Source organism: Furipterus horrens, unplaced genomic scaffold (genome assembly GCF_987537825.1).
Source record: "Furipterus horrens unplaced genomic scaffold, mFurHor1.1.pri manual_scaffold_10, whole genome shotgun sequence".
In the NCBI taxonomy this organism is placed as follows: Eukaryota; Metazoa; Chordata; class Mammalia; order Chiroptera; family Furipteridae; genus Furipterus; species Furipterus horrens.
Window position 1 is genome coordinate 17,620,904 of NW_028327180.1, and position 16,936 is coordinate 17,637,839.

The following is a 16,936-nucleotide window of genomic DNA, read 5'->3' on the forward strand; positions in this document are numbered from 1 at the left end:
ACTCACATAGCCAACTGTCCAACTAAAATTTTCAATTGGATACCCAATGGGCATTTGAAATTTAATATTCCCCAACAGAACTCCTGATGATTCTGCCTACCTGCTCTCAATAAAACCTATCCCTACCTCACTTTTATTACTTCTATAAATGCAATTAAGTCCACTTAAATTCGTCGTCGTCGGCAGCCGTCCGTCTCGAGAGACGATGGTGTAGCTTCTTAAGTGTCTATCTGCACCGCCGAGAATGGCTGTGCAGTCCGACTCGGGAGTGACACGGCATCTGTCTCCTCCCGTGTTGAATTGACATCTTGCGATGACGCTGGAGTGTCCTCTCCAGTGGAGCTGAAGCTACAGAGCCTGGGCAGGGTGATATGGAGGGTCTGCTGTTGCCCATGCAGCAGACCCCCCCTCTCTTCGCAGCTGAAGGGTCCAAGGGAAAGACGGAGTCGATACAGCTTGGCTTCAGGTGCGCCGCAGGAGTTGCCGGTGTTGACTACAACGTCAAACCGCCTTAGGGACTCTGGCTCCGGATTTTCTGTCGGGGTTTACTCCCTTAGCCTTTCCCCAGAAGAGGTATGCCGCAAGGCAGCGGAGGTTTTTTGGAGTCAGAGTTTTCCTTCTCTGATGTACCCTGACTGGAAGATCGAACCAGCGACACTTAGCTCGCAGGCCGACGCTCAATCCACTGAGCTAAACCAGCCAGTACACTTAAATTAACCCTACAATTATTCCTTAATTTAGCTTTCCCTCACCCCCAAATCCAATTCAAGAAAACAAGTTCTACTGCTTTAACTCAAATGTATCATATACCTGTCTATATAGCTCCATCACCACAGCTATCAGATGAATCTAAGCCATCTTCATCTCCTGCCTGACATACTTCAGTAGTATCTACATTGATTTATCTGCATCCATTTGGCCCCATACATGAACTCTATCACTATTCATTCTTTAAAAAACCTAAGTCATGGGGTTGGGAAAAATGGATGTTCACATGCAGAAGAATGAAGTTGGACCATTACCTTACAGCATGTAGAAAAATTAAATGAATTAAATATATAAAGGTAATACCTATAACTATAAAACTCTTAGAAGAAAACAGGGGGGGAAACTTCATAACCTTTGTTTGGCAAGACACCAAGAGCACAGGCAACAAATGAAAAAATAATACCAGATAAATTGGACTATATCAAATTTTAAAACCTTTCATCAAAGGATATAATCAACAAAGTAAAAAGATATTCCATGGGATGGGACAAAATATTTGCAAATCATATAACTGATGAGGAGTTAATATCCAGAATACACAAAGATCTCCTACAACTCAACATCAAAAACATAAACAACTTGATTTAAAACTGAGCAAAGTACTCAACAGATATTTCTCCAAAGAAGATCTACAAATGACTAATAAACAATAGAAAGGATGCTCAAAATCATTAATCATTAAGGAAATTGAAATCAAACCCACCTCACACCTACTAGAATGGCTACTATGAAAAATAAAACAAAATTACTATTGGCAGGAATATGGAGAAATTGAAACCCTTAGGCACTATTGGTGGAAGTGCAAAATTGTGAATCTGTTAGGGAAAGCAGTAATTTTTTGATTCCTCAAAAAATTATTTATATGGATCATATACAGATCATCTGATGGAGCAACTCCGCTTCTGGGTATACTGCCAAAAGAACACACAGCAGGGTTAGCAGCACAAAAATTAACAATAACAAAAAGGCAAAAGCAACCCAGTGTCCACTGCTGGATAAATCGATCCATAACATATGATATATGTACACAATGAATACTATTCAGCCTTAAAAAGGAAGGAAATTCTGACATGTGCTACAATATGAATGAAAATTGAAGACGTGATGCTAAGTAAAAAAAAAAAAACAAAAAAACCCAGGCACCAAAGAACAAATAAATACTGTATAATTCCACTAATATGAAGTATCTGGAGTAGTCAAATTCATAGAGACAGAAAGTATAAGGGTAATTTACCAGGGGCTGAGAAGGGGGGAGGAAGGAATGGGTAATTACTTACTGGTATTAAGTTCCAATTTTGCAACATGAAATGAGTTCCGGAGGTGGATGATGATGATGAATACAAAACAATGTGAATATACTTAATGCCACCGAACCATACATATTCAAATAGTGATGGTTGTGTATTTTACCACAGTAAATATAATTAAAAATTTTTAAATAAAGTTAAATACCACAAACAAAACAGAAAAACATATGTCATATCATGCCACTCCTCTGTTTAAAACTGAAATGTATTCTTAGTGAACAAGATTAAATCCAAATTTCTTACCACAGTTTACAGGGCCCTCCCTAAATGTGATCAGAAAATCGAATACTTCTGACATTTCCCAATCTCACTCGCTTCCTTACTCACTGTACTCCACACACTCTGGCCTTTTATTTGGTTCAATAATATACCAACATCATTTTCTCCTCAAGGACTTTGTTCTTGCTATTTCCTCACCTTAAAATGTTGTGACCCATCTCAAACTGGTAGCAACTTCTCATCATTCAGATCATGTGTCACTTCCTAAATCTTCTCTAAACACTCTGTACCGGCCTCCCTATAAGCTTTCCCCTCTTAGCTCTCTGGCATGCTGCTGTTTCTTCTAAACATGAATTACCATCTGACTTATGTTATTCGTTCATTAACTTGTTTATTATTTGTCCTCTTTTCCATGACAGTAGCGGCTCATTCACAGCTACGGCCTCCACAGCCCTGCCTGGCACAAACAATACTAAGTGAATGACAGAAAATGAGTGCCAAAACCATCCCCAATATGTTTTTTCCATTCCTTACATCCAAAATTTTAATTTCCTTAAGATCCAATTTAATCTTCTTTCCCACTATGAAATATTCTGCAATTTTATACTACAAAGACCTTACTTTATGTCAATCTTTACTTAATTGTACATACGGCATATATTATACTTGTTTATTCAGTATCATAAAAATTCTATTTGATTGCTATGTATATTTCTCTGTTTCCCCTATCAGGCCACAACTAATTGAGAAAAGACATCTTTTACTTACTCTTTTTTTAATCAACCAGGTACTATTTGAGTAGGCTGTGTTCAATCATTATTTGGTAAATGGATAGTTTGTGGCAATGCTTGAAAGTAAATAGTCTCAAGTATCTAAATTTATGTAAGTAATTCAAAGCAAAACTGTAGAGCTTTTAGGTTAGACGTAAATATATCAGAAATTTAAGTTTGAAACATTTTCTCTGCATAATACAAAATACTGCTATCTAATTTTATTTAAAATTTAATTAGGGCATATATAAGTATTTAACATTATACTTCCAAAGAAGAAAAGAAGCATATACAGTTTTTTCTTCAAAAGTTACAAAATGCTCTAAAATCCAGTATTTCAGAAGGCCCTGGCTACTCACCTCCTATTTAAGATATACAAGTATGAATTTTCTGTTCATTATTAAAAATATATGAATAAGATATCTACATATTTTAATTTTTTATCTATATGCATTTTTCCAAAAATATATAAATTATATTTAGCAACTATAATTTATCTAATAGTTGTGTAAACTATTCTTTCCATCCAAAGTTTTAAGTATAATAAGCAGTCTCAAAATATTAGGTTTACTCTGTGTTAAATTATAGCTCTAAATGCCGAGCATAAAATAATTCACATATTTTAATATTAAGAAGAAAAATCATGTATAATTTATACCTACAGTGCAAGGCGGGAGAAAAACGCCTGTGTCAGCCTTAGGAAACAAACAGCCCTATCAAGTGACCAACTAGAAAAGATTCACGCTAGAGGCTCCATAAATAACAGTAATGATGACAACCATCTCCCATAACTACATTACAGCCCATTGTCCCCATCTGATTATACTAGTCTAGACCTTGGGTAAGCACATACACACATTTTCACCAAGAGTTTTCCAATATTACTGCTCTGTTTCCTGGGCTTTCTGTGACCCCCATTAGCAGCAACTGTCAAATTTTCTCTACTAAACATCTTCACCACTGATGGGAAAGGAAAGTTAGCACTTTTCTGCACCCTAACAACTCAGAATATGAAAGCAATGTTCTGAATTGGCAATCCTTCTAACAATGTAATTTCTTTAGAATTAACTACACGCAATAGTCACGAGCCAAATCTGAGAGGAAAAAAAAATGTTTCTGAAGTCTTCCTCCAGTAATAAGACAACTACTAAAACCTAACCCCTCAGACTATATCTCCATTTATTTAGTTTTATCCTTATTTTGCAGAATCACTACTTAACTCTCCATGCAACCACCTCCTTACTCACATCTTTCTCCTTCCCTCCCCAACACGTACATGGCATAGTCAGTAATTCAGTACCACAAAAATCCCTAAATTGGTATCTTTCTACTTCTTCCTGATGTTAAGTTCCCTGTAACAACTTTCAGTAAGATATGCCAAGGCCCTATCAGCACAGAACACGCAGTCTGAAGCCGTAGGAAAAAAAAACTGATGACCAACTAAAGACCATTAAAAAAAATTATTTTAAATGTTTAGCAGGCTGCATACAAATCTATTTTTTTCTTTTTATTGAAATTACTGGGGGTGACACTAAGAAAATTACACAGGTTTCAGGTGCACAATTCTACAATACATCATCTGTACACTGTATTGGGTCTGGGGCGGATAATGGTGAAGAACAGATACTTGATTTGGGGTGGTGCATACAAATTTAAAACCAATGTGGATCTTTCTCAATTTAGAACTAGCCCAGGTGGTTCCCACTTCTTGTGAAAGCCAACATCCTTTATCAGGTAGACAACACTATGTGCAATGGAAATAGCAGATACTCCATTAAGTTGTTCCTTCCTGAAAATGCAAGTACTCAGTAATTTAATATAAATTTTAAATTTAACATAAATGTCACACAGCCTGACATCAAGCTATTTTTCCAAACTTCTTTTACACAATAACCTTCAGTTGCATATTTTAAAACAAAACTCTTGGAAGTAGTGAGGCTAGTGTTTGCAAGTTAGCATGTTCTAGAGCAGCGACTCTCAATCTGCAGGTCGCAACCCCTTTGGGGGTCGAAGGACCCTTTCACAGGGGTCACCTAAGACCATCGGAAAACACATATATAATTACATATTGTTTCTGTGATTAATCACTATGCTTTAATTATGTTCAATTTGTAACAATGAAAATACATCCTGCATATCAGATATTTACATTACGATTCATAACAGTAGCAAAATTACAGTTATGAAGTAGCAACGAAAATAATTTTATGGTTGGGGGTCACCACAACATGCGGAACTGTGTTAAAAGGCCGCGGCATTAGGAAGGTTGAGAACCACTGTTCTAGAGGAAAGTAAATCTTAGAACTATGAAAGAATTTGTTTTCAAGAATGTGTATACAAAGAGGGAGATGAGAGAGTTTTATGTAGAACAGAAAAATCATTGAGGGAAGTGGCTATGCTTACTCCCCACCTGGAATCCATCTTAGGATTCCTCTATTATAACACATCTACTATCATCTTCTAGTTTCCTATAACTGCCTTTGTCTCTTCGCTATTAGTAGCATTTGCTTAGCATTTCGCAGGAACTCACTCATTTAGATCCCCACTGTGACCACCTTATTTAAATTACAACATCCTCTGCTCCACATTGTATCTACTGAGATTTCTCTTCCTATTTTTCTCATAGCATTTATCACCTTCTAACATAATATAAACTTTTTTACTTCTTCATTGTCTATGACCATTTAAATAACCTGAGTGAGAATGAGAATATGACTAATCTGTCCATTTGCAAATCCCCAATGCCCAAAGCATAGCTAGTGTGCGTAAATGTTTTCTGAACAAATGAAGCGATTTTGCTTTCATTTTATTTTCACTGAACTCTTCTCAAAGTTCAGCTTTTTTCCTCTTTTTCCAACCCCTAATTTGACTCCCTTTTTTCCTGTAATCATTTCCATTTAATATAGTAAATGACTTCATTTACATATAAAATGTTGTAGTTTTTTAAATGTATGAGGCTATCAAACTTCTATACACACACGAGCATATTCTACAAGCACACATATTCTACAAGCACGCTGAACCCACACCATCTTTTCCCGAAAGTTATACGCTGGCTTCGCTAAGAAAGGTTAAACAAGAAATCCTCCACTTAAACCTCTGAAACCTAAAATTTAAATGCAGCACCATTGTTTTACATCTATCAGAACAAAACATTGAGAAGTAACCATAAAAAAAATTGAGATCAAGCTAGAAAATTAAAAGTGGAAAGTAAGATTGGTTTAAAGCCAAACACAGAAAGAAATAAAGAAAAACATGTTTATCCTAATTAAGGGGAGAAAATGCTAGTCCTCTGGAATATTAAACATTCATTTAAATAGTCTAATCTTTAAGAAGAAAGAATAGCACATGCCTCTTCCTAAACAACCCACACAGACTTCAATATCAATCCAATCTAAGGTTAAGAGTAAAGAGAGATGAAAACTCAAATCTTTGAAACAATGACTTCTTACTCTACCCCAAAAAATCAGATCTTTTCCAAGCAACTGTTTATCAGATTCAATTAAAGTTTTCCTGTAAATTATCTTACTATACAAATAATTTTTAAAAATTAACCAGAAAGCACATAGCTCTTAAAGAAACACTCTAGAGTGTCCAAGAGACATATTCTACCTCAATTCAGATTTTGTCTGGTTGGTTCAGATAAGACTATATCCTAGCCACACTTCTTACGTGCAACAAATACCTTTGTTTTTTTCCAAAATATAACCCAGAAATGGCAAAAGGAGTAGGAATAAAATGTTTTGCCTTGTTTCCCTCCCTCTCTACCTCTCTCTCTTTCTTCAATTTCCCTTCCATTCCTTCTACTCACTCCATAGAAATTTATTAGGAATCTGTGATAGTTAAGAGTGAAGGAAAATGCTAGAGCTGCTAAATGAATGTTCAAGAAAGCAGTAGTGCAACCTATGGAGTTGAATACTGAGGAGACAGACAAGTATATTAGTACTAGAAATATTATGTCTTTTATGAGTGCTGTTTACATATTTGGATAGGAGTCTGTATTATTGCTGTAATAAACAGATACCAACTATCCCCAGACGATAATTAAAGCAATGTGACCAACAGTATGAAATCTGCCCTTTCTATGCTTTTCAAGAATGGGAAAAAGAAAAGAATCATAATAGCAGACTCAAGAGTAAAATCCTAGAAAGCAATGGACATTCTCAAAAATACATTTTTAGTAAACTAAACCCATTACTATAATTATAGGTCATTTTATAATTACTTACTAATTAACAAAGTACAAAATTCAAGATGAGAATCTGTATCTTAAAATGTTTTACAAATATCATACTTTTACACGAGGTTTCACAGACTACAACTTTCCTGAATTTAAAACTGTGTTTAGCCAATAAAATATAACTGAGAAGAAACATTAAGAAATTATATAAAAAGAAAAACAGGCAACTCCATAGGAGTCCTTGACATTTTAAGCTATAAAAATTTGATTCACAGAGAATTGGCACTGACTTTTCAGAATTCCAGAGTACAATAAGAACAAAAACAGGACCACCTAAATATATAAAATTCCCAGGATAATTAGTATTTGTCCAATGCATTATTCCTTACAACACAAGTCAAACAAGTGAAGTATAAGACATGGTAATATTCACAGAGCACCTGCCTCGATCACGGCAGCCTACAACAACATCAGGAGTTTAAAATGCTCTGAAAAACATTCGTTGTGTAGATGGCAGGCAGGATGGCAAGAAGAAAAGTGGCTGCCTAGCAGCTGGATCTTTTTCTAATGGCAAAATTAACACTGATATTGAGATACTAAAGTTTCAGGAAGAGATGTCAATAAGTTAATAAAATTAACAGAAATAAGGCAAAATATAAAATTGGAACCTTTAGCAAAGTGAGAAAAAACTTTTAAGATTCACTGACAATTTAAAATGTTAAGCAGTTCAGTTTAATTAAATTCACTTTTCAATTAAACAAAATTTTAAGAAATAAAAGACAATTAATATAAAATAAATCAAGTACACAAATAAATCAACTGAAGCCCAAAATACATAATAATGTGACTTACCACCCTTGACTTTAGTGTAACACTGAGCCCTCAGATTCCATTTAAGAAGGTTAAAACATTGGTAATAACTGACTTTCCTATTTCCTTTAATGTGGTGCCACTGAATCACAGATTAGTCCAAAAGAAGGCTTTGATATTCTTTAAGTAATATAAAACTGTAAAAGTTTGTGTCTTTCAGAAAAAATAAAATTCTTTCAGAACAATTACTTGCACATTTATTTTTCTTAATTTTTATTTACTGATTTTAGGGAGAGAGGGGTGGGGGGAGCATGGATTTTGTTGTTCCACTTATTTATGCTTGTAAGTGCCCTAAGTGAGGATCAAACTGGCAACCTTGGACTATCAGAACAATGCTCTAACCAACTGAGCTATCCAGCCAAAACAATTATTTTCATATTTAAAATGAAGTAGAAATGACAATGATGATAATGGTTCCATATATCATAAAACAAAATTATGAATCAGGAAAACAATATTCTTGCTCAAAAATATGAAAATTTAATTTTGTAACTTAAATCTCTTGTTATATGTATATAAATTTTCTGTCTTGGTAAAAATTATCAAAGAAATATTACAATTACATGATAATGTCACTGGTTAACTGATTCTTTTATTTCTATATATATACTGTTTGCATGAAAAATATCAAATATTAGACTCAAAAATATCAAAACAATGTATTTACAGAGAAAGCATCTTATCAATTAAACAGGTAAGAGTTAAGAGAACCATTTCTACCAAACATCAATTATTTATGTCTGACCTAAGTAATTGATTTGCTAATGATACCCATCAAGTCTGTTAAACCTTATGCTGTAGTTTCCGTCTGTAAAGGTCTTCATGTTATTTACACTAATAAAACATTAATCAAGGACCAAATTTATAGCAGCTACTCTATAAATGAGGTCAAGGCAGGTCAGACTTACATAATAAGAAAAAAAATGTTGGTCCCTCCAGTGAAAAGAAAAACCTTATTACTTATTCTTGTAGCCCTTGGGATTAAGTCCAGTAGCTGAACACTGGAAGCTACTTCACTAATATATCCATTGCTATGTAAACTCACTTAACCTCAATGTTTTAGATATTTATAAAAGGCAAGACAAATCCACCGGTTTAAAAAATGGAACTCTAAATTGTTTCTTTAAAATATATTCTACCCTCTAAAGATAATAAAAATTTCAGACACTACCTCCACTATTTCATTAATGGATGTTAGTTTTCTTTCCACCACAGTTTATTGCTTACATTTACTTAAAAGACAAAGGCTTAGTGGTTTCTATAGGCTAAGGACTAAAATAAAGAAGACAGTTTCTAACCACAGTAGGGTAACAAATTCATACAAACTAAGAGAAGTATAGGCAATAAAACAGAAAAAGGGTATTAAAAAGCCTATAATCACAGATGATATAAAAACAGGTTATTCAAACAATTGTTTCCTCAATAAGAAATAATAAGAAGCAGCTAACCTTGATAAGGATATTTGAGAATATGATAAAAAAATTCATTTCTTCACAAAATATAGAAATGTTTTATTGTAAATGTTTATATATTTTTTCTCTCTTAGTAAAATCCTCAAAGAACTATCATGGCTACTGTCAAGGTTTTCTGTATAAAATAAATTTATGTTTAAGAAAGAATGTTGCTTACATAAAAAAATAACAATAACTAAAGTCAAAACTATACATACAATGTATTTACAGAGACAATATCATAAATTAAACACAAATATTTACTTAATTTGCAGGGCACTTCTATTGGAGTCAGGTATATAACAAGAAACAAAGGCATTACCCTTATAGAATATAAATACACACTTTACAGGAGGAGAAAGACAATTAAGATAAACATGAAAGGAGGGTAAGAGATAGGAAAATAATGTTTAAGAAATGAGGTAAAAGTAACCTGGTAACAGGTTTCAGGAAAGCTGCCTCTGAGGAATCTACCAGCTATAAGTGGCCAAAGGTTTTACTAAAACTTCTACCATTCACTGACCTCCAAGCTACAGAGAAAGGGACAGCCCCTAAAAAGCCGGAGTTAAAAATAAAATGAACCTAGAAAGAGCTGAAGAGCAACATTAACAGCACTATACCACAACAGAAACAAATTGTGCAAATTAATCCCAAGTAAGTAACTTAAAAATCAACAAAACCAAATCCAACAATTATTTTAAAAACCTGTACATTATGACCAAGTAGGAATTATCCCAGTTATGCGAAGCTGGCTCAATATTTCAAAATCCTACTAATTCTTACCTCCACTACTGCTACTACCCTAGTCCAGGTCACCATCATATTTATCTAGGATTATGGTACTACAATAGCTTCCTAATTAGTTTCTTCACTTCTGTTTTTAGTCCTATATGCATTAGCCAGAGTAATCTTTCCGTATTCTCCTTAATACATAAAACAGACCACCTCCCTCCTCTACTCAAAATCCTGCAATGATTATCATTTCTCATAGAATAAACCGTGAAAGCTCTACACAAAATCTCGCCCTATGTTATCACGTCTCTGACCTCATTTCTTACTTCTTTCCACTTTCCGTCACTTTATTGTTGCTGTATTGGGCACATCCCTCAGACATACAAGGAAAGCTTTCACCTGTGCACTGACTAGTCCCTGGAACGGGAATGCCTTCGCCTCTACAGGCTCCCATGGCTAACTCTGCATCCTTCAAGCACTTGCTTGCATGTCACTTTCTCAATGAGCTCAAATCTGACCATTCTATTTAAACTGCAAACCACGACATCCCTTCACATTTCCTTCAAAAATCTCCATTCCCCTCAATCTGTTCCACATTATCTTTTTTGATAGTGCTTACCATCTTTCACATATTATATAACCCATTACTTATATCGTTTATTGTTTAACGTCTCTCAATGACTGTACGAATGTAAGAACTACAAAGGAAAAGATCTTTATCTGTTTTGTTTATTGCTGTATCCCCAGCATCAAAGTAATCCATGGTACACACTGCCTAAAAAATACTGGCTGAATGAATAGATAAATGGAAACTCACAGAAGTAAAAGTACTTTTCAAATATCAAAGGGCAAACTTCAAAGCCGTTATTAGTCACAAGGCTATGCTATCTATTAAACGTAAGAGTAACTTGGATAATTGAGGATATTTACATTTAGAGCCTCTACTAATCAAAATCGACTTTTATAACAAGTTTTCTTTTCAAAAAAGAAACAAATGAGCCCTATAAACTATAGAAAATCTGTTAATCAGTGTTCTGCATTAAGTAGAACAAGTACATGTTGTTCGATCAAGAGTTCTCACCATCTTTTTCTATAAACTTAAAAAATATCCAAAACCTCAGTGTTGAAATTCAGCCAGAGAACTTTTTTTTTTTGATGAATAAGCACTTTGAAATTTTTGCTAAAAGTAAGACTAACTTATTAGTCATTCATTCATTGAGAAACACATATTGATCTCCTCCCACTTGCCAGACTCCAGATTACAATGTAGTTCTGTTTCTCACATGGATCACTGTAACAGCCTTGACACTGTTGTTCTTGATTTCAATCAGGCCTCCTCTCCTTCATCTATCCCAGACATTTCTGCCAGTTACCTTTCCAAAACTAAACTATCACAAATATATCCCTTTGCTTAAAACCTTCCAAGACTTCCCATCATCTTTATATGGAAGTCCATATATGCCACATTAGGCCTCTTAGCATCCAGATGCTCAATTTTATTCCAACAGTTCACACCAGACACAGACACAGGAGTCTCTCATAAATATACACACACACTTGAAAATCCTATATACCTTCCCACATCACAGTGTATTCAGATATTCTATTCCCTCCATTTGGAATGCTTTTCACACACACATCCTCCAATTTATTCATAATGTCCACTTTCAAATACCTACAATATTAAACCTACTCATCGCTGAAAACACATCTCCAGAATCATGTTCCTTGGGTAAGTTTTACCTTATTCTTCCATCCTAAATTGTCTCTTTTTTTTTTTTCTCATTACTACCTTAATAATTTGTATTAATACTTCTAGCACAGAATTTACCATAAGGCATTATAACTGCAGGCTTATTTATTTGCTTCCAAAAGTAGTCTGTGAGCAACTATAATTGTTTGCTGTGTGGAAGAATTTTAGTAGTATTTACTATCAAATAAAGTTATTAATACCCATTTTCCCTTTTCTGTAACACTAACAAGGTTCCTAATTATTACTCAAATAGTCCCTAGAGTGATGGCATCAGTCTTTCAGCACTAGCCAGAACACTATAAAGAAACATTCCTAAGCAATAATTGTGCTCAGAATGCCCTTTCCAATAGCAGCCATCACACCTTTTCATCTACACCACAGGTCTTCAGTTCAATTAATTCACAATCAGCTGCCACAAAGCAGACCCAGAGCAGTCTACTCATTTCCCCAGTTTACTTTTACCTTTACCTTCTCATTCTCTCACTCTCTTAAATCTATATATCTTTCCTGTCATCTCTGTACTTTCTTCATTTTACTTTCCTACTACTATTTTTTTCCTTAAAGTCTTCTATCTGTACTCTTTCAATGAAACCTTATCAAGTTTCCCCCTCTCTCCACTTTCTCATCATATCACAAAACAAAAACTTGATCCCTCTGTCCCTTATGACCAGGCCATGACATAAGAGAAAATATAAACAACTTAGTCTAATTATTGGCTTTACAAATATCGTATAATAGAACTTAATAGGAAGTCCTAGTAAAGTATCCATTTTTCTTATATCTGCTAATAGAAGCACCAATTTACTTTTGCCCACCTAGGCTTTGCTACTGAAAAATAAGACCAGAACTTTATCATTAGCATGTAACCATAAAGAAAACCATAAGATGATTAAATACTGACCTCTTTGCAATAACTACTATCTTCTACATTACTGACTACAAAAACAATAAATACAGTATCAAAAATTATCAGTTTTAATGGCAAAACTACAGTAGCTTTTAAAATAAAATATAATGGATTTAAATAATTACCTTCCTTCATTGACAAGTTCAATAAAAGCAAGGCCTGCATTCTTCTGAATAGAATTCTGCCACTCCTAAAAAAATAGCAGAAAATTGCTGAACCAATTTCACTCAGTAAATTATTTCTTTAAGACAATTAATAAATCATGCATTTCATGTCATAATTTTAAAAGGAAAACTTGTGTTAAACATGCTGCCTAACCAATGCAGCCCCATGAACATATGAAGTTAAAAGTAAACTAAACAAGTTAGCAACAATTTGATTCTATATAAACTAAATAAGCCTATCTATATTTATCTTGCCCTTTTTGTCCTTTAACATTATATACCACTAAATTAGATTAAATTATTGGAAATTAGAAAGGAAGGCAGCAAAGACAGAGATTTTTGTTTTTGTTTCTTTAGGAAAAGAGACACACAACCCCAAATGAAGGGAACCCAGTTAATTAGTATATAAACATAATAGTGCATATTCTACCATAAAAACTAATAATGATTGAGAAAGAGACAAGAAAAATTAGTGATTTTGGCTAGACAACTTTGACCTAGAAAACTATAGCTCACTAGCCTATAAATTAGCAAAAGACTATATAAATCTATTATCTATGTTCTTTATGAATAGATCATCCATTAAAAAGCCTACAGGGAAAACCAACCAGTAGACTGTACAAATAAAGTTTTCTTTAATTCTCATATCAAAATATATATAAAATAAGTGTTAATACAATCAGGGTAGGCCTACCAGAACTGAAATATAGCTAGGTATGAGAAATGCCAATGCATGTATATGTGTGTGCATGTATATATTTTTTTCAAGAATTAGAAATATATACAAAACCTTTAAGTTACTTAAAACAAGGTGACCCTTATAATCTACCTACATGATATTCTTCAATAGATCTTTTTCTGTTCTTTTATAAAGCTCAAAACAAAAGATAATGTTGGGCTACTTACCATTTCAACCATAAATTATATTCACACTTTCTGAATGTAATACCTTTCAGAGTAATTTCACCCCTGAAGACTGCTCTTTGTCATGCCAAATTCTTATGTTTTTTCTTCAGCCTTATCCTTTCTCTTCTACTTTCTCTTTTCTTTATATCCAATTTTGAATTACTTTCATGTTCTGAAACCCCAAGGTGGCTCTCAGGGCTAAAATGGCTATACATTATAATTTTGTTATAGGATTCTAGTTCATGGATGGTGCAAGAACATACTAACAGAACATATACGGGAGAATGGAAATTAGATATAGTCAGTCAGACAATTGAGAGTGGTCACTGGCTAGATCTAGGAGAGGAAATAAATAATGTGTTGTTGAGGAAAGAGCAATAAACACAAAGCCATGAGGTCTATATGTTCTCCAAATGATTCAGACACTAAGAGGATATGCCCATGGACACATTCACTTGACATCTTTATGTCTTGGATACTTCCTTAACATTTTCTTCAAGCTCTTATTATTCAATAACTGAGAAACATTTAGAAATTAGTGACTGTCACAAAGTTTACAATATATACTCTCTCAAATTTCACAATTGCCAAACAACTGAAATAATAAAACAGAGATCTTATATCTCTGAGGTTAACCAAGTCAAGAATAAACAAAAATACCTGTCTAATTTAAAAAGCCTTTTCCTGCTAGCAAAATGAAATAGACAGATGGTACAAAGGAAAGTAATCAAGGTCCATGAAGGAGTATATATCCCCAAGAGAAGAGCACGTGTCACATCCTCTGTTTTTGTTAGGAGGAGGGAGAGAAAAATGGAGAGATTGCAAGTGCTGTTCTGGATGCTGGTGTAGAAGACCCTACACCTCACTTCCCAGGCAGACTACAGGAAGACAAGCCTCAGAAAGTTGCGCTAAACATAGCAGTGCATAGGAATAGAAGAGAAATGGACCTAAAACATCCTTGAAGTATCTCATGCTCTTGCAAGAGTCAGAAAATGATTCTAGAAAGATATACAAGAAGCTGAGGCTTTGAAGGTATGAGGAAAACACACCTGTGACCTTTGTTGACAGACAGCAGGGAGTCAGAAGGTATGGTAACAACTCAAGGGATGCCAGTCAGGGAACCAAAGCAAATTCTTCACCGCTCAGTTCTGATACCACACATAGCACTCTGAGTGAGTGACTTGGAAATCTGATACAGCACCAGATTATGGAGAGGCAAGACCTTAAATTGATTGAGTTTTCATTTAGATCATTTAGATGAAGGAAAATCTCGAAATGGAAATTAACTTCAGTAAAAAGAAAAGTTACTTTTCTTGCTAGAAAAAAACAGGAATCAGGAATAGAGGCAAAAAGATATCCTATATATTATTCTTCAGATGCTTTATCTTTTTTAAAAAGATTTACTAGTATTATTTTTCTCAAGTAAGTTTTATCAAAACTAAAACTCCAACAGATGGGGATTTTTACTATATAAATCATATAAAATTAAAAGCTCTACATGGATAAAATAAATAACAGTGGAGAAACTAAAATTTAATGGACAAATAAACATCAGTTTGGTATTATTTTCATTTATGTATACAAACTGACTTTTCTTATAATATAAAGTCAGGAAATGTAGCATTTAAATTTCACAAAGATTTGGAACAGCATAAGTTAGGACAGATTTAAAACTAGTAAAAATTAGTATAACTTTTAAAAATTTGCAATCGAAAAATTTTTATGACCTGCATTTCACTTTGTATGTCACACTAAATATTTTGTTTAACTTAAAAACAAATTAAACATAGGCCCTGGCTGCTGTGGCTCAGTGGATTGAGCATCGGCCTATAAGCCAAGTGTCGCTGGTTCAATTCCCAATCAGGGCACTTGACTAGGTTGCACGTCAGGTCGCCAGTTGGGGGCGCGAGTGAGAGGGAATCACACAGTGATGTTTCTCTCCCACTCCTTCTCCTTTCCCCTCTCTCTAAAAATAAACAAACAAAATTTTTTTAAGTTAAATTTTAAAAAAACAAATTAAAAATGAAGGGACAAATAAAAGTGGAAGAGTCCAATTTTTCATAAAAGCTCAGGAACAAAAATTTATTACTACTAATGCATTAGGCTTCTTGTTTCCCCAGCATTATCTATAAACCCATATCTGTTAACTTCCAGTAATTGCTATCTAATCAACTGGAATAAAACTTTTCACTAACTAAGAAGAATTAGACAAAATGAGAAATGAAGTAACGATATATATCTTAGTTAACACTTTTGGGTATTGTTACAAAAGTCTCACAGTTCTTAAAGATATCAGTGAGTTTTAATTTGTCTATAATCCATTCCTGATTATAAATTATTAACATTTAATAAAATATCACACATCAAACACACAAATACATGCTGATAAAATTAATAACTCAGACGAAAAGAAACCGAAACGCTTGAGAAAATTAATTTTTTAAATAAACCGAGCTGTTAATCAAAGCCAAGAAGTTTTCTCTATACTAAAACACTATCTACAATCCTTAAGAAAGTTGCCAAAACTAGAAAAATGACTCATTAATCGTGCTTTCCTAATGCATTTTCTCCACTTCTGAGATAATTATCAAAGAAGGCGTTAGTCTAAACAATTTTCTGAACCACAGTTCAATATAACCTATAGTTGAAAGAAAAGCTTAATGGTTATCGTTTTTCATGATCATTTCAATATTTCATCACAGTATTTACAATTATATAGTGATGCAAAATGCATGGTACATTTAAAGGTCTTGGTTATTCTCATCCCAGAGGTACTGATATAAAAACACGTTAAAAGCCTCAAATCTAACCACTAATGCAACTAAGTAATTTAAAAACACATTTCAGCACTTTGGAGAGGAAGGACTCAAAACACAACAACTGAGTCAATAATTTCATACTTTTTCTAA

General features: G+C 33.8%; 1 protein-coding gene across 1 annotated transcript in view; it reads right to left on the reverse strand.

Annotated features, from left to right (window-relative positions):
* The window catches only part of LRBA (LPS responsive beige-like anchor protein), a 530,437-nt gene that overhangs the window by 346,830 nt on the left and 166,671 nt on the right, over window positions 1-16,936 (reverse strand). The window contains exon 35 of the mRNA XM_090287960.1: window positions 13,083-13,147. Coding sequence (XP_090144086.1) covers window positions 13,083-13,147 — 65 coding nt within the window. The remainder of the gene's footprint in view (window positions 1-13,082; window positions 13,148-16,936) is intronic.